Below are 22,077 nucleotides of genomic sequence, written 5' to 3' on the forward strand. Positions count from 1 at the left end.
ATCATCATCATTTTATAATTCGTATGATAATAAATATGTAGAAATGTATGATAATAAATATAGTAGTTACCTACTAAAAAGATTTTTTTATAGGTAACTAGGTAAACTTACCTACCTATTGTATTGTAGGTATCTACTTGACATTGCTTTATCGTTCTACTTGTTTTTATTTTTACATACATAGATAGGTACTAGGTACTGTATTCTGCGACAGGTTGAGATGGCAATCGGGGTATGAGGCGGGGGTGACACCCCGCACACCCGCACGTCACCCTCGCTCGCCCGCACTGGGTTAGCACAGGGGCCGTGCGGGTGTGCGGGGCATTCCCTCCCCGATTGCCATTTCGACCTGTCGCGAAGGTATGGATTGGGTACCTATTAAGAGTAAAATTTAAAATTTAAATCAATCGAGTTAAATACAAGCTATACCCTAGTTCTCGACCTTATTGACGGTTATGAGAAAGTTGTTTTTTGTCATATTCTTGTTCAGTAGGTATCATTCATAGATTGTTAAAATGTTGTTCTCTATGTCAATAAGGTCGGAAATCGCTTGCACCCATTTATCTGCTTGCGCCTCATGGTGAAATCGGTGCAAGCAAATCTCGACCTTATTGACGGTTATGAGAAAGTTGTTTTTTGTCATATTCTTGCTCAGTATAATTCATAGATTGCTAAAATGCTGTTTTCTGACTATGTCAATAAGGTCGAAAATAGATTGCACCCAATTTTCTGCTTGCGCCTCACGGTTCAAGCAATTTTTTTTTTGTAACAAAATAATGTAACGTTAATAATTATTAAATATTTGTCTGTAACACGTGATAATATTGTGATACACACATGAACCTGTATTTGACACCTCTAGTATCGATATGATAAGTACTCTACTTGATATACCTAGTTATCTTACTTCAAAAATTGAAAATACTAATTTTTAATTCATGACCACAATTTAATTTTTTTTGTGTGATGTGACCACAAATTCACGGTTTTCAGATTTTTTCCCGAATGTCTGCTATAAGACCTACCTGCCAAATTTCATGATTCTAGGTCAACGGGAAGTACCCTGTAGGTTTCTAGACAGACTGACAGACAGACAGACAACAAAGTGACTCTGTACCAAATTTCATCCAAATCGATTAACCTGTTGGGCCATGAAAAGCTAGCAGACATACAGACAGACAGACACACTTTCGCATTTGTAATATTAGTATGGATAGTATGGATTTCAAAATTTTCGAGAAAATACGTTATTGTAAACTTAATAGTTAAACATTAGTAACACATTTCTAGTGCTGTGCTAAATGTTTGCGTACACTTATCCGGTTTCCACATTCCAGATGGGACAAAAGCATCGCAATAGGTATTTGTCTTGAGAACCTCCACTGTTATGTGGCGCATGCGGCTTTATCGGCGCCTTCGAAGCGTGCAGCACGGAGGCTCTACTTATTTCTTTCCTTCACGGCACATGTTTGCACTTAAACATTGTGTCAGTTCCTAAGTCCACATTACTCCAGTTATCCGAGCAAGGATAGTCAGCGAGAACTTCAAGGACTCCACGAGCAAATAAGCTGTAATTATTATTTGTATTTAAATGTCATTATTTGGAAAGAAGAGATTAAGTTTCTGATTCTCTTGCTCCCAATATAGTGAAAACTGTGTTATGAGAGTTAATGCCGTCCGTAAACCACATTACTTATTTGCAATTTCTTTTGGTTAATTACTTAAATATGCAGATATATTGTGGTATGTGTGCGTGTGTGTGTGTAGATGTAATGGTCGGATAAATGAAAAGAACATGTTCCGGTGTCTCATGGCTCTTCATGCATGCTCGTGTAAAGGGATACCTTTTTTTTTTTCTTTTTTTTTATTCAGATACAAGTTAGCCCTTGTCTGCAATCTCACCTGATGGTAAGTGATGATGCAGTCTAAGATGATAGCGGGCTAACCTGGAAGGGGTATGGCAGTTTGTATTAAACCCATACCCCTTTGGTTTCTACACGGCATCGTACCGGAACGCTAAATCGCTTGGCGGTACGGCTTTGCCAGTAGGGTGGTAACTAGCCACGGACGAAGCCTCCCACCAGACCAGACCAGAAATTTAGAAATTATGAAATTCCAAACCCCTGCCAGGAATTGAACCCAGGACCTCCCACTAATAAGACCACAGCGCTCACCACTGCGCCAAGGAGGTCGTCAAAAATCCTATCTAGGTATAAGTTTTGAGCAATCAACATTATTGCACACCTTTGAAAAGAGCAACCGCCGAGTTTCTTGCTGGTTCTTCTCGATAGGAAAGGCATTCCAAACCAGTGGTAGATGCATTTCACGATTCAAAAGTACTTGTAAAAGTTTAATTGAATAAAAAGTATTTTTATTTATTTATTTTACAGCAAACTAACTATGACTTACTTCCAATTTATAGTTTTCCGTCAAAATATTAAATTATTTCGCTAGTTTGTGTGGGTACCTATTCAGTCTCTTTGGCCTTACATCGACTTTGGGTAGCGAGGGATTGAGCGGGGCATATAAAATGCATGCGGTGCAGCGGCGCGGAGAGGGAGGACGGGCTTGCTGTGTTCGCTGAATACCTCTGACCCACTGACACTCGGCTCTTTCAACCCAGTTGCCGACAACCTTTATGTGTGAAAGTAAGTCATCCATTGACGCAGAACTACTTTTTTATTTTAATTGCTAGATAGGCTTGCGTTTGACGATAATGTACTGCAAAAGGCAATGACTAGGTCTAGGTTGTAGTGCGCTTGCCTGGAAGATATCTATTCACTCTTGCCTTGACGTTTTTTAGGTTATACGTGGGAGGAAACACTCGGCAGAAGCACACACAATTTCCTGAAATTCAAATTCCTGAAAGACCGGCAATGCATCGGCAGTTCCTCTGGTGCTGCAAATGTTCATGGGCGGCGTTAATCACTTTACATCAGGTGACGACCCACCTGCATTTTAAAAAAAACTTAGCAGAATAAAAGATTGATAAGCAGGCGACATACATCGATGGACGACATTGCGTTGGTGCTGTAAGTTATGTAATTACGCCTGCGTAAGTGATAGATCGCCAATTTTATTCTTTGGGTTAATCAATCGAATTTAACCTTAGTTATAGCTCTATATTAAACCAAATTCAAATAAGTATACTATGCGTCATATACAGTCATTAATAAAAATATTTCTGTGTCAGAGTGAAACGTGTACCTATTTTAATTATATCAGTTTATCTGAATATGCCATCAAAGCAGGATTCAGGCGGCGCAAGACCGTAGCGTGTAGAAGCCCCTGCAAGAGACCTATGTCCAGCAGTGGACGTCTATCGGTTGATAATGATAATGAATAATAAATGATGCCATGAAAATAAAAAAAAACAGCTTTCAAGAGTTCAGACACCTAACGACATCTATTAAACCAACGGTAAACTAATTTTAGTCTGTATTGCTACGACTCGCGTCAGTTACGTCTTCGGCTAGGTACGCGGACTGAAACCTTTTATGACACTTTATCATAGTTCTGAATGCTTACAGCAGATGTCTATTTTAAGGGTGACGAATTTTGGTTTTCTTCACACCTGAATTTATTTTTTCGTCGATTATTTTTACAAATATATTTTTAAACTGTATGTCGTTAACTATACTACCTACTACTAATGGTTGAAAAAACTGTCAACAAGTCGTCTAGTAAATATTCCACCATTGACGAGTGATAAACAGCACCATCCTTCATTTTCGAATAACATCACCTATAGAGGACCTTCCTGTAAGCACAAATTATTCCAATATTTTGGACTTAGACAAACATAATAATATGCTACATATGAGTACCTACCTCACCTACCTGTATTATACGACTCTCTATCTTTAAGACTTATCATTATCACTGCAAAATTCCGATAACATCTGTTGGCACCTAAGAAATATCAAATCATTATATTACGCAACATTATAGATATCCTGACCCGAATATCCGGACCGATTGCCCGGTCTTTACACGCTTTTTCGTGGCCTTGAATGCATACTTCATACTAATATACTAATAATATTACAAATGCGAAAGTGTGTCTGTCTGTCTGTCTGCTAGCCTTTCACGGCCCATCCATTCAACCGATTTTTACGAAATTTGGTACAGATGTAGCTTGCATCCCGGGAAAGCACATAATATGCTACTTTTAGCCCGGAAAATCAAAGAGTTCCCACGGGATTTTTAAAAACCGAAGTCGCGGGCATCATCTAGTTACCTACTTATAAACAAATACACAGACAAACGCTGATCGTGACTTTATTTTACACTATTATCAAGAAGACTATTGTTTCTTATCAATTCAAGTGGTATAAACGCCGAGTAAGTATTCCGTGATAATGTGAAAGATGAATTGAAATGTACGCACCACATATTAGAGTCCATTTTATCACGTGGGTCCCATGCTGAGTTTTGAGAGCTTTAAATGATAACAAACTCTACTTGCACACTTGACATTACAATAATGTATTCGAATTAGTTTATAATAGCAGTTCGAAGTGAAAACACGATGAGTTTCACTAATAAAGTAGTTATTGTGACCGGAGCCAGCTCTGGTATAGGCGCTGCAGTTGCGATAGCATTTAGTGCTGCTGGTGCAAAGGTGGCCATTGTAGGCAGAAACGAAAGCAAGCTAGCTTCCGTCGCTGCACGGTGCTCCAACCCTCTTGTGATCCGTGCAGATATAACGAAGGATGAAGACGCTCGAGCTGTTATAGCCGAAACCGTCAAGAAGTTCGGCAAGCTGGACATCTTAATAAATAACGCCGGACTCACAAAAATCGCAAGCATCCTCCAAGGTGATATGATGAAAGCTTACGACAGCATCATGGATATTAACGTGCGAGCTTTAGTGCAGTTGACAACATTAGCAGCTCCGTATTTACTGAAGACTAAGGGCAATATCGTTAACATATCGAGCATTGCTGCAGTACTAACACCAGTATATCCAGGAGGGATAAATTACTGTGTATCAAAAGCTGCTGTGACTCATTTTGGTGCATGCGCTGCCGTGGAGTTCGCTCCCCATGGCGTGAGAGTAAACACGGTTAGCCCCGGACCCGTCAAGACCGATTTCATAGAAAATGCGAAGGTTCCAATCACTTGGGACGATCATAAAAAATACAACAGTCTGAAAAGAATATCAGAACCCGAAGAGATAGCAGATTTAGTTCTTTTCTTAGCGAGTGATAAAGCAAAGGGTATCACAGGGTCGAATTTCGTTTCGGATAATGGTTCAATTATTAAACGTTAAACGAGTAAAAGTTTTAAATATTATTATGTAATCATTTTATGACACTGAAAGTAATAAATTATACGTACAACTATGTTGTATTGATACTTACTCGCATTTATTATCAAATTATTAATTTCTATCAAATGTTACGTAAATTGTTACGAGTACTTAGTTGCCACCATTTCCTGTTTTTATTTCATCGAACCAAAATAAATATATTGATATTATCCTCACAAACCATCGTTGGTTCACTACTGAGGACATAACTTCTGCTCAGAATTATCAGAGTTTAAACCTCGTTTAGCTATTTGCCTCGCTGGACATGTGCAGATTGGGAGACTTCACACACCTATGAGAACATAGGGGATAACTCTAGCGCATGCAGGTTTCTCAAGATGTTTTCCTTCAGGTAGGTATGTGCTCAGGATTGAACCCTGGACCCCCTGAAAGAAGACCAAAGTCTTTAACAACTAAGCTATCGCCAAGTTTTCAATATATCAAGTAAATAAGAAAATATGTGACATGTTAGAGGTTGCATTCTACTAACCACCTAATAACTAAAACTATGTATAGTACGCAACAGGACATGACAGCAATCGGGGTGGGGATGCCCCGCACACCCGCACAGCCCCCGCGCTAATCTGGTGCAGGCACGCGCAAGTGACGTGCGGGTGTTTGGGGCGGCCCCCCGCCTAATACCCCGATCGCCATCTCGACCTGTTGCGCACTATACCTACCTATCAGTTAGTAAAATGCAATTTCTTTTTTGCCATGTGCCAAGTTTGAAGCCCTATCAACCTGCGTTGGAATCATGATCATTTCTTTTGGAATGCAATTACATGATTAGTTAGAATGTTCTTAACTACAAACTTATTTACATCTTGGCACATTGATAAACGATAATAATTTGTATGACTCTACAAGTAATGAACAAGGGACGAAAATTTTGTAAGAATATAACCCAGTGCCATACGAGGCATTTACCATAACAATGCTATGAGATGCACTCTACACGAATATATTTACAAATAAACATTTGACGCAAGTACCGCAAGGCAGTTAGCAGCATGACTGTAGCAAAACCTTTTCAGCCGCGATGGATATGCGCGTCCAGTATGAATGAAGCTTACACCTCAAGCTGCCGTTAGTGCTTTCAGCACACTCTCGGTATCTCCACGCGGGCTCTGATGCCCTGGTACCTCATAGTAATAGTTTTAATTTAATGGGAATGTGAATAATAAAATAATAGTGATCTACAGCTCAAGTAATCGACTTAATGGGTATGTTTTTGATAAACTTTAAAATTCGTGATTTTTTTTCTACCCTATGGCATATTTGCGAAACAAACCACACGCCTATGATGTCATCAATAGGTATGCAGTATTCTTAGTTTTAATATTTTAAATAAACATAAATAACTTGCTATGTAAGTAGGCACCAAATTTCTAAGCACAGCATAAGTAACCTACCTAACATTTATTCAAGACGATCCTAGAGCAAAAATAGAAGATGGTTTTTTGCATACTTTTAAATGGTTTTTTATTTTTATCTAACAAAGCTTTGTAATATAGATTGGACAACTAATCCTGTTTATTTATTTTTTACTAGCTGATGCCCGCGACTTCATACGCGTGGATTTATGTTTAAAAAATCCCGTGGGAACTCTTTGATTTTCCGGGATAAAAAGTAGCCTATGTCCTTCCCCGGGACGCAATCTATCTCTGTATCGAATTTCGTCAAAATCGATTGAACGGTTAGGCTGTGAAAGGCTAGCAGACAGACAGACAGGCACACTTTTGCATTTATAATATTAGTATGGATTGGCACCTGCATAATTAATACAAAATTAATCAATAATTTTAATATTTATATTTTGAAGTATACTACAATGCATTAAATTCGCCTTGGTACATTTACGTTAATTCTAAAGAACAAAATAAACAATAGTATACAAATTGAATATTTACGATACGCTTTCCAAAATAATTGAGAAGATGTGTCTTCTCAATTATGGCGTATGTTTACAATAAACGTTACAAATAGCAATAATATTTATTATGATTCAGGAATAGCTCACTGGCGTTATAATGTAATGCTAGGTATAACAATTTAGCTTTATGCCCAGTGACATTATATACCTACCGAAAAATGTTACGTTCATATTACAGGTACATATAAAATTTGTGTACGGCGATAAGGAAACGATCGTATTCTTCGGCGGAGTGTTGCGGTTTTTAAATAAATTAAAGATAAATAAATTATCTCTGGTTAGACAGATGATACAAAACGCATGAGAGTAGAAAGAGGTAGAGCGCTCTACAAAGTTGTAGTTTTAAATCTTTAATAGATATGTATGTAACGTACCTTTTTCTTTTTTACTGAAGTATAACATCATTGCTTATGACAAAATGAAGTAAATCCTACTTTTACTAGCTGTAAATGTAGGTAATAATGTATGAAAGTTTTTATGTTTGGATGTTATTCCTTCACGCCACAATGTCTGAGCCGATTTGGCTGCAGAATGGATATAGCTCGTACCCCGAATTAGCTCCTTTTTATCCCGGAAAATCAAAGAAGAAAAGACCTGTACCCACGCGGACGAAGAAAAAATTTTTTTTCTAACTTTTGCGTGATAGGCTTGCGCTTGACGACTATCATGTTTAAAAAAGCAATGATGAGGTCTAGGTTGGAGCGCATTTGCCTAGCAGATGCATATTCACCCTTGCTTTGAAAGTATTTAATAGGTTATACGTGGCAGGAAACACGGACGCTGCACCGGAAGAGCACTCCACACCTTAGCAGTATGAGAAACGTTGAGTAAAAACTTTTTCAGGTTGCTAACGTTCATGGTTTCTTGCTTTTTGTGGTATAATGGTTAAAGTTGTTCTTATCAAACCCTAATCATCTTTTTTGCCACACCGTACCGGTATAGCATGGCTTTGCAAAGTTTTATAGGAATCGGTGCAGTAAAAATTACTTATGACTATGTTGTAAGTAGATTGTTTTATATACCATTTTATTTGCATAGGAATCTACCACCTATGAGACACTGAGAGTGCATGTGCACAGTGCAAACCAACCCAGTGTCTCATAAATGGATTATCTAGTTTTTCAGATGAGGTCTTCAGAATACCGTTGAAACTACCTTGGATTCTGCTCATCACTGAAGCTGCTCCTTTTCTCATGATTGCATAAAAATCGTCAATATGAGCTAACTAAAGAGTTTATTGCAAGATTTAGTCAAATAAACATTGAAGTATTCACCATTGTCATAAAAACGAAACCCGTGTGCGAACTTTTATCAGAATCGGTTCGCTAAGAGTTCCTCAAGAGTCTGTTGCAAGATTTATTCAAATGTATAATGAAGTCAAAACTGTTTATAAATGGAAATAACGTGTAAAAGGGTTGTTTACTTCTATAATACTTAGTAATTATCATGTCACTTAATTTATGGAGATCACGACTATTCGAACACGCGATTAAAACTATCATCGATTATAAAGAATCATTTACTTTGGAATTTTGTAAACAAAAGAGTTGATCAAACAAGTTTACGTGACAATTGTTTTTATGGAATAGTAGATGATGCCTGCGATTTTGTCTGCGTTAATTTAGGTCTTTCATCTTCCTATGGAAATTCTTTTATATTCTGGAATATAAAGTAACCTATGTCCTTCTTCGAGATGCAAACTATATCTGTATTAAATTTCCTTAAAATTAATTAAGCGAATGGGCTGTGAAAAGGTAATATACAAACAGGCTTTCTTTACCATCATAAAACCATACGGTGAGATGTAGGTATATATTATGTACAGATAAATTTATAAATTAGCTATTACTTACACAAGAAAACAGAACAAAAAAAGTGTGATTACGATACGATTTATATCTTTTATATATACGATACGATTTAAAGCTTTATAATTTTATTTCTAACTTTTAATATCCACTTACATACGTGGCATTACTGGGCTTTAGAATTTTATAAGTTAACCTCCTTCTCTAGTTTTACAGATTTTAATTTTTTTAGGGATATTGGTAAATAAACAGGTACAAATACGAAATGAACACAAATAGAATTTTATTGTATAGAATCATTCCATCGTTCGATTAAAACACGTGTAAAATAAGTGGTCCGAGAGTCAGTAAGAAATTATGAGGAGGTCCTTTTTAAAAATGGAACTTTGTAAGGTGTTTCTTACACGTTGCTTTATTTCTATTTGTGTATAATAAACTAGAACAGTAGAAACGCGATAAGCTAACACTTCGCAAGTTGTTTTCAAAAATTTTAAGGAAAAAGGTGAGGGCAGAAATCATACCAGTTTTATATTTTCATGTATGAGATGTTGTTACAATACAATGGCAGATTATTATTAAGGCTACTTAAAATACCAAGCAGTTCCACCTAAAATTCAATAATTACAAACGGCTATCAGCTCGCTCTAAACAAGCAACGCAGAAGAACCACGAATCCAACTTTCAGCTTTTAATACACTTTTATTAAAACCTCCTCAAAATTAGCTACATACTCCTGGGCAGAAATTTAATAGTCATTTTGGCTGGAGGAGGAGTCATGGAGTATTTAATAGACATTTTTCAATGAAACACGACAACTTCTGACTTCCACATCAGTGAAGTATTGTTATAATTCTGAAGCAGCAGAGACGTTTACAGAAAGACCCCAAAAATTCTAATTGTTAAATTCTAAATTTAAAATTACTTACTTACAAGCATTGGCATAGGAACTTAAAAGCCTGAAAGTGCCTGAAGCAGAAGTTTTTTAAGTGAATAATAATAATTTAATTAAATACCAATTCAAAGGAATAAATAGGGAAGTGATGTATTACTTAAGAGTTTACAGACAAAATGTACCATTACTATTTTTAAATAGTGCTCTCAATATTCGAGGTATGTAAACGGTCCAATATGAAGTTTCAAGATTATACAAAGGGTTAAAGTCATAGCACACATACTAACTCGGAAAGGGATCGTCACTGTATCGGCTTTCGCCTCGCCGTCAACCAGGTGTCAACCTAATGTAAAAACGGATCAACAGCTCTGGTACGTCGACTCGGCAACGGCTAGGTGCGATGCCGCACTTACAGCAGGCAGGCCGCGGGAAGGGTGAGAGGGACAATCGTGGAGGAAGAGACGTGCTCGGGTATGGACTATGGCGAGATGTAAGTGAGAGGACGACGAGCTGTAGGCGTGGAAACTGCAAGTTAACCACGCACCTCATCGCGGTTCGTGAACTTGTCCCGATGCGAGGCGATTACAATATAACTCCGATCAGTGTGCGTTGCAGAAAGGAGTTTCATACAAAGAATACTGGATGGCTCGAGTTGATAGGTACGGTGAAGATCCCTTCCCGAGTTGATACGTGTGCTATGACCTTTAATAACAAGCTTCTGTGAGATCTGTACTTATACAATGCGCACATGCACAAATACTTGTGCACATTAGGAGCCGCATTGGACACGTTTCCTTCAGACGCTGTGTGTGTCGCCTTAAAAATCGCGACTACATTTTCTTCTATTCTTGGTTTCGGTAAAACAAAACATGACACGACGATGATATGTTATTACAAAGTCTAGGCGTGGTGGCCATCAAAAAATAATTAGGCGGTTTAAGGTTTTGGACAGACCATCGATCACAGTATCATCAATCCTACACTGATAAATTTTATTCGAATTAACTTAAATTACTTTTAATTCAAAATAAAGTTCAATATAATATAAACCTGGTTACTGCTAGCCTTAAAATTGCTTCAACAGGTAAACGGTTCCTATTTTCATATGTATAAATTATATATTTTCAGGATTCAAGCAATCAGAATCTTTCACTTGATTTTTACTTCAAATTTTGTGGTGCAATAAAGAATATATATACATACATACATACATATTTTTTAGTTATTAGTCATACTTAATTTGTCATCACGTCATATTATTATAGCCTACTAGATGTTGCCCGCGACTTCTACGCGTGGATTTAAGTGTTTTAAAATCGCATGGGAACTCTTTAATTTTCCGGGATAAAAAGTAGCATATGTCGGTCCCAGAGATGTAAGCTAACTCTGTACTTACCAAACTTCATCAAAATCGGTTGAACCGAAATGGATAGACAGAACTATGCGAAAAGCGATGAACCGACAAACATACAAACATAGACTGCTAAACTCATAACGCCCAGTAAAAAGTTATACAGTAAATACATCTTCCTGGTAGTTCCCAGGGATGCAATTAAAAACTTTTCATTAGTTGCAGAACTAATAGATAAGCTTCTATATTATGATACATTTACTTTCCCCGGCAGTTTATGAAAGTTATCAACACAGTAATGAGGGATATGGGAAAGGAAAAACGTCGGAAGCCTTTGATGTTTGAAGTGTTTTTGTGTTTAAATGTTTTTCATATAATAATTACAACACTCCGCTTTAGTTTTTGATTGTGTTCGTGCAGAGTGAAGCACTTTGGAACGATCAAAAGTCTAAATAAGTTGATAAGTTATTTTGTTATGAAGTGCAGTGATGGTAGGTTTTCATCGTCATCAAATAGACGTTGTATAGTAACAGGCGCTACTTTACGGAAGTCCATGATATACAATGAACCAAATGCTTAATACCTATAGCAATATAGGTACCTAATCCGCTGAAAGAGCCAAATCCGCATAGTGCAACATGCAGCATACGGTATGCACCGCCCGCCCTGCTACTGGTCGAATGTGTTTGGATGGTGTGTGGTGTTGCGTGGTGGTAGTGATTTTTCCTTTTACCGATTACCAACCGATTCGGAAAACTGGAAAATTCTTACTGAAATTGGGGAAGGAAAACTCCCTTTTTGACAGACACGCTTTTGGACAGAGAAAATCATGAGGAACGTCAGGAAATAGGGTATTTGACTACATCAAAAATAAATTATTTCTCAATGGATATTAAATTGGTCTTCCTAAATACGTAAAATTCACGTCCTCAGTTAAGTGTAATAACCATTACTTTTATGTGTGATAACCATTTTAAATTTTCGATTAAACTAAAGAGTACGTCATTATGATGTGACGTCACATTCCAGTATTTCATAGAATATCGCATACTAAGTGCGCGTTTTGATAAAAAGTTACTGATTTGACTAGCTGTCAAATACCGTATTTCTCTCAGTTTCGGTTTCCGCGCTCCAGAACAACACAGTGCCCATTGCGTAGACAAATCGCGTTCAATGTGACCAGAGCTGTCTTTACTCGGCCTTATTATACTTACCAAGAAATAAAATTGTTTTGTTTTAGGTGCAGAGTCGGCTAAGGTGGACGGCGATCCTGCCCCGGTCCCGTCCGAGTCCGATCCCGGCACCGAAAGCCGACCCATGCACTGTGTCGTAGGAGGTGCCCACGCTTTCATACTCAGGGTAAGTAAGAGCCATACTTACTTACAAATATTATAAATGTCTGTCTGTCGGCTAGCTTTTCACGTACCAACAGTTTAACCGATTTTGATAAAATTTAGTACAGAGTTAGCTTATATCCCGGGGAAGGACATAGGCTACTTTTTATCTTGGAAAATCAAAGAGTTCACACGGGATTTTTAAAAACCTAAACCAATGCGGACGAAGTCGCGGGCATCATCTAGTAGCAATATAATCCGTATCTCATAAATTCATGCTCGGTGATGAGGAAGACAGAAGATACATTACGCAAGAAAAGGAAAGAGATATCGCTCTACAAAATATGTGACCCGAGTGTCGTAGTTTTAAGTCTTCACTTTAGATACGTAAATGCATCTAGGTACTTCTATTTCTTATAGGTTTTAATAAGACTATTGCATTTTAATTAATTTTGATTTTAAACCAGTGCAGTAGTAAACCCCATGGTCAAACATTTCCTCATGGTAATATTACTATTTTAAATTTATTTAAAAACCCGAACTACATATTTAGTACAAACTCACATGATACGTGATCTTTTATATTATTAATATGTTTTCTTATATTTCCATTATCCAATATTTATCGATATTTGTCAAATGAAGAAAATATTATGCCGCTTTCCATGAAGCAGCGCAGCATGTGTATTCCTTGCCTATGAATATTATTGTTAGGTTAGGTACCGGGCCATAAAATGTTGTTACAGACAACTTGATTTGTTCAAAGATAAATAAAATCAGCGAGTAAACGCCTTTAAAAAACAAGATGTCGTTTCGAGTTCTTTCCCACTTCCGTGTTCATTTTAAATAACCATATTTAGAATTTAATTTATATTTAATCATATTATGGTTACATCATACAGACGAAATGGATTGAAATCGAATCTATTAAAGATCACTAAGTAATATATAACACTATAATACTAAGTCTGCCTTTCTAGGCACATACTTACTTGTTATTCTTCTTATTTTCATGTTTAAGTTTGTTATGTTTTTGTTGCAATAAAGCTTTATACTAATACTACTACTTTTTACAACAACATATTATTCAGCTTTATGCTTTAACATAATATTATGCCAGCACGAGACGTGCCACGTACGAGGCGCGGACGAGGCACGGATTCAAAACATCACAAACATTTTATATGAATACTAGCTTATGCTCGCGACTTCGTCCGCGTGGACTACACAAATTTCAAACCCCTATTTCACCTTCTTAGGGGTTGAATTATCTAAAATCCTTTTTTAGCGGATGCCTACGTCATATTAGCTATCCGCATGCCAAGTTTTAGCCCGATCAGTCCATAATTTGAGCTGTGCGTTGATAGATCATTCAGTCAGTCAGTCACCTTTTCCTTTGATATATATAGATATATGAACTGCTTCATTTAAAATGTTCGTGATGCCATGAATCCGTGCCTCGTCCGCGCGTCGTACGTGGCACGGCCCGCGCCCGCCACGTGCTGGCATAATAATCATCCCTTAATTTGCCACTATTTTTTTTATTCTAGATATCCAGTTTCTTTGGGCTTGCGCCTCTTCGTTTCGAGTCTCGAAGCAATGGATTCTCAGTTGGAATCTCTAATGCCATGTGCATTTACAGTTATATACTGGTAACTGTCCTAGGTGAGTTTAATTTTTTATAAATAGAATTTCTTTTATTTTCTTGACAGAGATATTTTGATAACTTTTAGATCGAATCCAAGAAAATCAAAGACCTACTCGGGATTTTTAAAAAACTTAAATCCACGCAGACGCTGTCGCGGGCACAATAATAAAGTGTGGTGTTTTCTACTTTTCGGTTGTTGTTTTTTTTTTCTTTTTTTTAGGTGTTTAGTCAAAGGTAACGTATGTCAAGGTAAGGTAACGTAAGGTAAGGTAAGGTAAGGTATGTCACCCACGTAAGTTAAATAGCTCCATAGGGACCGCGCATCCCTTGACAGGGGAGCAGCTTTAACTGACTATTGATTACATATGCCCACACCAGAGTGAACTACCTACATTGCAATTATTCTTATGGAAATAATTATTTTTTGGCTGTCATTCCAGTGATCTGCACAATATTTGGCCTGGTGGCGGAAATCAACGTGGGCGTAGACCTGTCTGTGCGAATGTCGTCACGTATGTCGCAGTTTGTGTCCACTTGCGACGTGTTGGTCGTCGTCATAACTGCTGGCGCTGGCGTCTATGGCGCTCCAAAACGGATGAGAAATATGTTGAAGTTCATGGAAAGTATCGCTTCTGTAAGTATCAATAAGAGGTTTTATTTATTTCCAAGACTGTATTTAGAAAGGATTGATCTTTAATATATTTTTTGTAATAATCGTTAAATTTGAAGCACTACGGTCTTCAATAGTTCCTAAAAAATTGAAAATCAGGGATACGGATTCTAAGGCGTTGCCTTGATACAATGCGATTACGCGATCATCGCGCGAGTAAGGGATGCGACCATCGCGTGCTTGCGTCAAATAGAGTGCAAATACGCGATCATTGCGCGAATGCGCTAATTAGGACACCTATTCGATATCAGTATGTTTGATTGTCGTACCAGTAAAATTCGCGCAATCTTGCATTGATCGCATAATCACGTTGTATTTAGGACAAATAACGTTTAAGGGGTTACTTTATGTCTATCTGTCTGTCACAACTATCGACAGATTGCATCATAATGGTTAATCAGACAAAGCCCGATCAAGAGATGTTGTCGATAGCAAATATCTGCAAAATTTTGTTTGATTGAATGCAACTATCAGAATTATTTATCACTTTTTAGCCCAGTCAAATTAAACATTCAAGGTTTTTTGTACGAACGTTCGGAACACCATTATAAATGAAATGTGAAAAGTTCCCATCTATACGACATTAATTTTGCAAAAAAAAATCAATGTTAAAGTTCGCAAATATGGGTTTTTGCGTTTTTCAGCCAAACAATAGGAACCAAGACAATCGCGAAAAATTGTTTTTTTTTTTACCTTTGACCTTGAATAACTTACGACGCATACCTGAAATTTTATGTGACTTTTGAACCAACTTTTTGAACGCCAAAATGAAGGTACAGACCAAAATTCAGCTTATTCCCTCTTATTCCGCGGTTGATCGCTAATTTGTCTGGACTACTAGCAAATAGACAGACAGACACTTTCGCATTGATAATATTATTAGTATTGATGGTATACTTTTTCAGGTCGATACCAGTATTGGTGCCCACTACTCGCTGGCGACTGAGCGGAAGCTTTGCGCCATTTTAGTTGCAATCCTGCTTTTCTTCTCCGTGCTAATCACTGATGACTTCTGTTTCTACGCACTGCAAGCCAAAAAAATTGACAGACAGTGTGAGTGGGGTTTTATTTATGAAATCATTATCATCATCGACAACTTATCGCTGATTCACTAGTGAGCCCGGATCTCCATTCAGAATGAGAAGGGTTTGGCGATAGTCCTGCACGCTGTCCAACTGCCGATTATCAGATTTCACCCACCTTTAAGAACATTATGTGGAACTCTCAGGCATGCAGGTTTGACTTCACGATGATTTCTTTCAACGTTAAAGAAAGTGATATTGACACCCGATTTATCAAAATCGGCTTAGTAGTTTAGACGCTACGGTGGAACACATATAAATACATACATACTCTGCTAAAATCATAACCCTTCCTTTTGACTTTACCGTAGCCGGGTAAAAAGACATTCTGAGAAATGTCGAAAAGCACGAGAAGAGGCGTTTTGTGAAAAGGCCATTATGCGCTTAGATGGTAATATGGGTGGTTGTTCTTCCAGGGGATATAGTGACCAACTACATAGGGTTCTACCTGCTGTGGTACGTCGTCATGATCCTGGAACTGCAGTTCGCGTTCACAGCCCTGTCCGTGCGCGCGCGCTTTCAGGCAGTCAACGATGCGCTGGCGCTCACCGCTAGACACATATCCGTACCACGTAGGTCTATTCCCATTATTAGATCATCATCATCATGTTCAACACATTGCCGGCCCACTACTTAGCACAGGCCTCCTCTCAGAATGCACAACACGCGCGCCATGGTCTATCATGCGGGCCCAATGCGGATTGGCAGACTTCACACACCTTTGAGAACATTATATATGGAAATCTTAGGCATGCAGGTTTCCTCACAAAGTTTTCCTTCACCGTTAAAGCCAATGATGTTTGATTGCTTAAAACGCACATTACTCCCGAAAAGGAGGCAGACTTCTTAACCACTAGGCTATCACCGCTTTTACCGCTTTATTAAATATGTAGATAGATAGATAGAAAGTGTGTATTGCATACAAAAACTCACAATGTTTTGTACATTATTGGGCTATGCTTTAATGCTTGTAGTAATCCCCGCCTGCACGAAACCTTAAATGAAAGGAGAGACGGGTATAGGCAGGCATCACGTCTTACTTTTTGCGTGTTATCTGGTGGGAGACTTCATTCGTGGCTAGTTACGTCATTATCCAACGTCCTGGCTTACACCTATATGATATGACTATATAAACTAGCTCATTATCCTCTTTCTACAATTATTATTAAACTACATTTTACTTCTTCCGTGTTGTCTGGCTAACGGGCTAATTAATATCTTCCAAAGTAAAGTTTTAGCACGATGTTGTAGTGACCTTAGATTGCATCTTTATCAGTTGGTTAGTTAACCACCAGGTGATATCGCAATCTAGCTTGACATCGAGTAAAAACGGTCAAATTATGAAAATGAAGTAAATAACGCGTAAGTAGGTATTTGAAATCTCGTAGAATAATATGGTGACCATAGATTAATTATTGGTCTCGCTCCTGGTGACTTTACTCCTATGTGGATTCTAAGATATTATGATGATGTTTATAGTGATGACGGTTTCAGTGGAAAAAGCCAAAGAACCAACGCCATTGAATATTTTCGCAATACGGGTAGCAGCAGAGTCTCGAAGGTGTGCTACCAACGTCAGCTTATTAGTGGACTCCATGCCCGGGAAAGAGCATGCTGTTATTATTCGTAATGCAGGTAAACTACATCAAATATCATTTCTGTAGTCAATCACATGTAAAAAAAATAAGTTTTCGTTGTTTCACGAAGGTCCAAAAAAGTCGCACACGCAAAACTTTTTGTAACGCAAAAAACATTTTTATAATACGAACCGCTAAGCTTAAATTGATTCTTCAAAGCGCATGTTGCAACCTATGAGTTCCATCAGGCATAAATGTGGTACAAACCCTTAGGATTTATAACATTAAAGTTTAATGAAAGTGACAAAACCTGGTCTGTGCTGGCGTGTGGCTGCCAAGTTTGCCAGAACAGATTTTGACAGGATTTAGGCGTTTCCTTCAATGATTCTGCAACCTGCAACAAATATTATCTCAAATTTCTAGTCATCGTCGTCATCGCTAACCGATAGATGCGGACGTCCACAACTGCACATAAGTCTCTTATAGGGTCTTCCGCACGCCATAGTCTTGCGCCGCCTGAATCTATTCATCATCATCATGATCAACCCATCACCGGCTCACTACAGAGCGCGGGTCTCCTCTCACAGTGAGAAGGGTTTTGGCCATGGTCTACCACGCTGGCCATGTGCGGATTGGTAGACTGAATCTATTAACTCCTATAAAATATTCATTCCAGTAAGCGGTGAACCAAAGCTAATCGTTCCACCGTGTGAAGCCATCAGGCGCCTAGCATGCTTACATGGTGCTTTATGCAACGTGGTGCACCGTATCGGCAACAGCTACGGCCTACCGCTCATAGTCATTCTCATATCTACGTTGCTGCACTTGATTGTGACGCCGTACTTCTTGATCATGGAGATTAGTAAGTACCGTACCCGGCAGGAAATATTATACATCGACCTCTAGAAAGAGATAGCGGTTTCGTAATTCGTAGTGTATTGTCTCGGTCGTTGAGACCGACAAAACGTCACACAGGTATAAGTGACAGAGACAACGCTCTACAAAGCCTTAATCTCATTCGACAGGTTGATTACAGTATTTCTTGCCGGCTACCGTAGATAATAATGTGATACTTAATAATCTAAATAATATATCAAAAGAAAAGTCCTGATTCACTGACTCACTCATCAATGCCCAGCCCACGCCCTTGGATTTAGAAAGCTGAAATTTTGCAAATAAATTCACTTTAATGTAGACAAGGAATTGGTTGGATTTTTCAAATTTCTCACAGGCATATTGCCATGGATGGTCGCTAGTACGTAATATATAAAATTATGTTTAGCTGCATATGTATAGAGCTGTAGAAATCAATCGTATGAACAATGTGCGGACGTATAAGTAACGAACCAGCAAACACTATAATCATCATATTATTTTGTTGAATATGGGTATTAGCTGTTAGTAGACTATACTACTAGTATCTATCTACTGCATTTTGCAGAGTAGGTTTACTGTGGTACAAACAAAAGCCTAAAAAAATAATGTACTCTCCTCTAATTACAGTTGTATCTTCACATCGTATTCACTTCCTAGTACTCCAGTTCCTTTGGTGCGTCACACACGTCTTGCGAATGTTTGTGGTAGTGGAACCCTGCCATTACACTATTACTGAAGTGAGTTGAATATCCAATTTTCACTTTTAATCCTAACGAGATACGGACTACAGTCGACTTTTAACCATCTGTTAATCAAATGATAGCAAACCTAATTTTTATCAATCATGATACATAAGCAAACACGCCGCGATTAGGCTGCCTAATGAATATTGATCCATTAGGCAGCCCTTTCGCGTTTTTATAACGTTGGGTATAAAAACTTCAAAGCCCGGAAACCCAGACTTTTGCCCGTTTTTTAATAGACAACCTTACTCTATCTTGTTCCTAATACTTCCTGCTCTCATTGGTATGAAATTCGTTTGATTATTGATGGTTGGTCATATTAAAAAAACTTATTTACAGTCATGAAAATTTCGGTTTTTCTTAATCCTGGTTTATATTTGAATTTGGTCTAATTTCCAACAAAGCCACCTAGTCTTAGTGAAAGATATTCCAAAGGGAAGCTAAAATATCAGGTTTATACACCAACCCTGCGATGTGGGTTACAATTTCACAGCACAATACTTACGGCAATACCTGCTAGAGTACGCTGTAGTAGAAATTCTTTCACCACCTTTTTAACCATTTAACTAATAGTAGATGAGCTAATTTCAAACAAAAAATCTAAATCAAAATATCAAAATTAGTATGACACTGGACGTCAAGTTGTAAGCAAGAACGAGTCGTACTTAGCTCGCAAAATTTTTTGTTCCAAATAATCGGTGCGTGAATGCGTAATTAAGTACTACATAGAGGTTGTTGTTTAATCCAAGTAAGTCCATAATCTAATATTTTAAAGGTAATTTACTTCAAATTCTATGTTATAACCACCAGGGCAAAAGAACCGAGGCGCTAGTGTGTCGGTTAATGACATCAACGCCCTCTACCGGGATGCTGCCCTCTCGACTGGAACTGTTCTCGAGACAACTAATGCTGCAATCTATCAGCTATACTCCACTGGGGATGTGCACATTGGACCGACCGCTAGTGGCCTCTGTAAGTAAAAATAAGTGTTTAGTAAGATTTAGTAAGTACCTAATTTGGGAAATCATGTTTTATTCTAATTTTAATAACTTGGCTCCATGCTTGGTATGCCTATGATCCTAGAGCTACAACGGAATTTGGGTAAAAAAAAATTCCGAGAGTCGAACTCGCGGCTTTGTATCATTGCATTCAAAACATGACAAATTCTTGGCTTAGATTTTTTATTCCATACTCAATTACAAATATGAAAGTGTGCCTGTCTTTCTGTATGCTAGCTTTTCACAGCCTATCCATTTTACCAATTTTTGCGAAAGGTAGGTACTTACAGAGAGAGTTTGCATCCTAGAGAGTACTTTTTGTCCCAGAAAATCAAAGAGTTCACACGGAATGAATAATTCACAGACGTCATCTATATTTTGGTACATAGACAGCTCGTAATGTCCCGTATACGGCTATGAGCTACTTTTTATCCCGGAAAAGCCGGAAATGAGAGTTCCCTTGGGATTTTTAAAAACTAAAATCCACGCGAAGTCGGTGGCAACATCTTGTACCTACATAATGATATAAATTTTAAAATCACAGAATTCAAATGCTTATACAATGATTTATGGTTAAAATTGAGTTACAATTTTGTTTTTTCAGGTACTGGGTGCCGTAACCACGTATTTAGTAATTTTGATACAGTTTCAAAGATATGGCGAATAATAAAATAAAGAAACTTTATTTATAAATTAAATTAAATATAAAATAGGTACCTACTAATGTATCTAATAAATAAGTTGTTGTTGTACAGTATACCATTATTTAAAAAGAGAAAAAACTAAAATAACTAACTAGTTTTTTAAAATCTTGTGAAAAATAATTTTCGTGATCATTCTGGACAAAAATTAAGCTTTTAAAAGTCGCATAGCTCCGAAAACTCCACCCGGACGTCCCCAAACGTGATCGAAATTCCTTGCATTCTCCGAAACTATGTTTTCGTAGTTTTGCATAATTTCTCCGCTATGTTTAATCTTTGCTATGTCAAAGTTTGCCACATCCAATATGCTAATATAATGTAACTATTCTGTTTAGATTTAAAATAAACAATCTCTTACTTCAAACATACATATACCTATTCCATAGTTATTACAAACCAAAAAGACGAGATATGGTTCCAGCGCAATAGCAATTTGCGGGACTCATACTATGCCATATCAAACTTAGGTTACCTACGTTAGAAAAAGGCTAGTGCAAAAATAACGTGTCTCGTACAGTTGCGCACACAAGGCAATACCAACCGGCTGGTAGGTAACTTTGTGTAAAGTTCCATGCATAATAAGGGAATTTTCGCCAGTCCGCCGGACATATATTATAACTTGGTCCGTTTACATCTAACTTTGTTATTACATTTTTATTGTCGGGCTCTTTTAGTTCCTTTATAATACGTATATTTATTTTGAATAAGAGATAAACCATTTCAGAGATTGGATGTGAAAAATTACGTGAAACGCGTTTTCATATGTAACACTTGCTACCTTACTTGAAGTTCGAAAATTATTACAGTTAATCCCCCGCTTCGTTGTTTTTATTTCGTGCGCGTTCGTGCAAGCGAAAACTCTCGTAGCGAAGGAAAAACATATAATTAAACGTTTCACGGAAATCGGATTTTCACACTTGTTCTCATAAACGTAAAAAATTCACTTTTCGTGAAAAATCTTCCTGTGAAATACTCGTTTTTAGGGTTCCGTACCTCAAAAGGAAAAACGGAACCCTTATAGGGTCACTTTGTTGTCTGTCTGTCTATCTGTCTGTCTATCTGTCTTTCTGTCGGTCTGTCTGAGTGAAGTAAGATAGCTATATCAAGTGGGCTTCACCTGTGCACTCTAAAACAGATTTTTATTTATTTT

The 22,077-nt window shown here is 37.7% G+C and overlaps 2 protein-coding genes across 4 annotated transcripts; both read left to right on the forward strand.

Moving 5' to 3' along the window:
* Positions 1-4,487: 4,487 nt before the first annotated feature.
* On the forward strand, positions 4,488-5,345 carry LOC117984995 (3-oxoacyl-[acyl-carrier-protein] reductase-like). Its single transcript, XM_034971675.2, has one exon. It carries the CDS (start codon positions 4,532-4,534, stop codon positions 5,273-5,275), a length of 744 nt encoding a protein of 247 aa, XP_034827566.1. The 5' UTR covers positions 4,488-4,531; the 3' UTR covers positions 5,276-5,345.
* Positions 5,346-5,486: 141 nt separating this feature from the next.
* LOC117984984 (gustatory receptor for sugar taste 43a-like) lies at positions 5,487-21,744 on the forward strand. Of its 3 annotated transcripts, none has more exons than XM_069500511.1 (11): positions 5,487-6,630; positions 12,539-12,657; positions 14,183-14,297; positions 14,721-14,914; positions 15,856-16,003; positions 16,449-16,604; positions 17,512-17,667; positions 18,286-18,471; positions 19,113-19,222; positions 20,039-20,200; positions 20,831-21,744. In XM_069500511.1, the coding sequence occupies exons 1-11, from the start codon at positions 6,534-6,536 to the stop codon at positions 20,891-20,893; spliced, it is 1,506 nt and encodes a 501-aa protein (XP_069356612.1). In that variant the 5' UTR covers positions 5,487-6,533; the 3' UTR covers positions 20,894-21,744. The 3 variants fall into 3 exon arrangements, with proteins under 3 accessions (XP_069356612.1, XP_069356613.1, XP_069356614.1); XM_069500512.1 differs by having other exon boundaries at positions 17,527-17,667; XM_069500513.1 differs by having other exon boundaries at positions 5,487-6,537.
* Positions 21,745-22,077: the final 333 nt, after the last annotated feature.

The sequence above is a fragment of the Maniola hyperantus genome, chromosome 9 (genome assembly GCF_902806685.2).
Source record: "Maniola hyperantus chromosome 9, iAphHyp1.2, whole genome shotgun sequence".
NCBI lineage: Eukaryota > Metazoa > Arthropoda > Insecta > Lepidoptera > Nymphalidae > Maniola > Maniola hyperantus.

Excerpts from the sequence above, each read along its gene's own strand:
- LOC117984995 (XM_034971675.2), top strand. The coding sequence starts at position 4,532 with ATGAGTTTCACTAATAAAGTAGTTATTGTGACCGGAGCCAGCTCTGGT.
- LOC117984984 (XM_069500511.1), top strand. The coding sequence starts at position 6,534 with ATGGGTATGTTTTTGATAAACTTTAAAATTCGTGATTTTTTTTCTACC. Across the intron at positions 16,004-16,448 it reads CAAAAAAATTGACAGACAGT|GGGATATAGTGACCAACTAC; the intron begins GTGAGTGGGGTT and ends TTGTTCTTCCAG. Across the intron at positions 17,668-18,285 it reads TGTTATTATTCGTAATGCAG|TAAGCGGTGAACCAAAGCTA; the intron begins GTAAACTACATC and ends TATTCATTCCAG.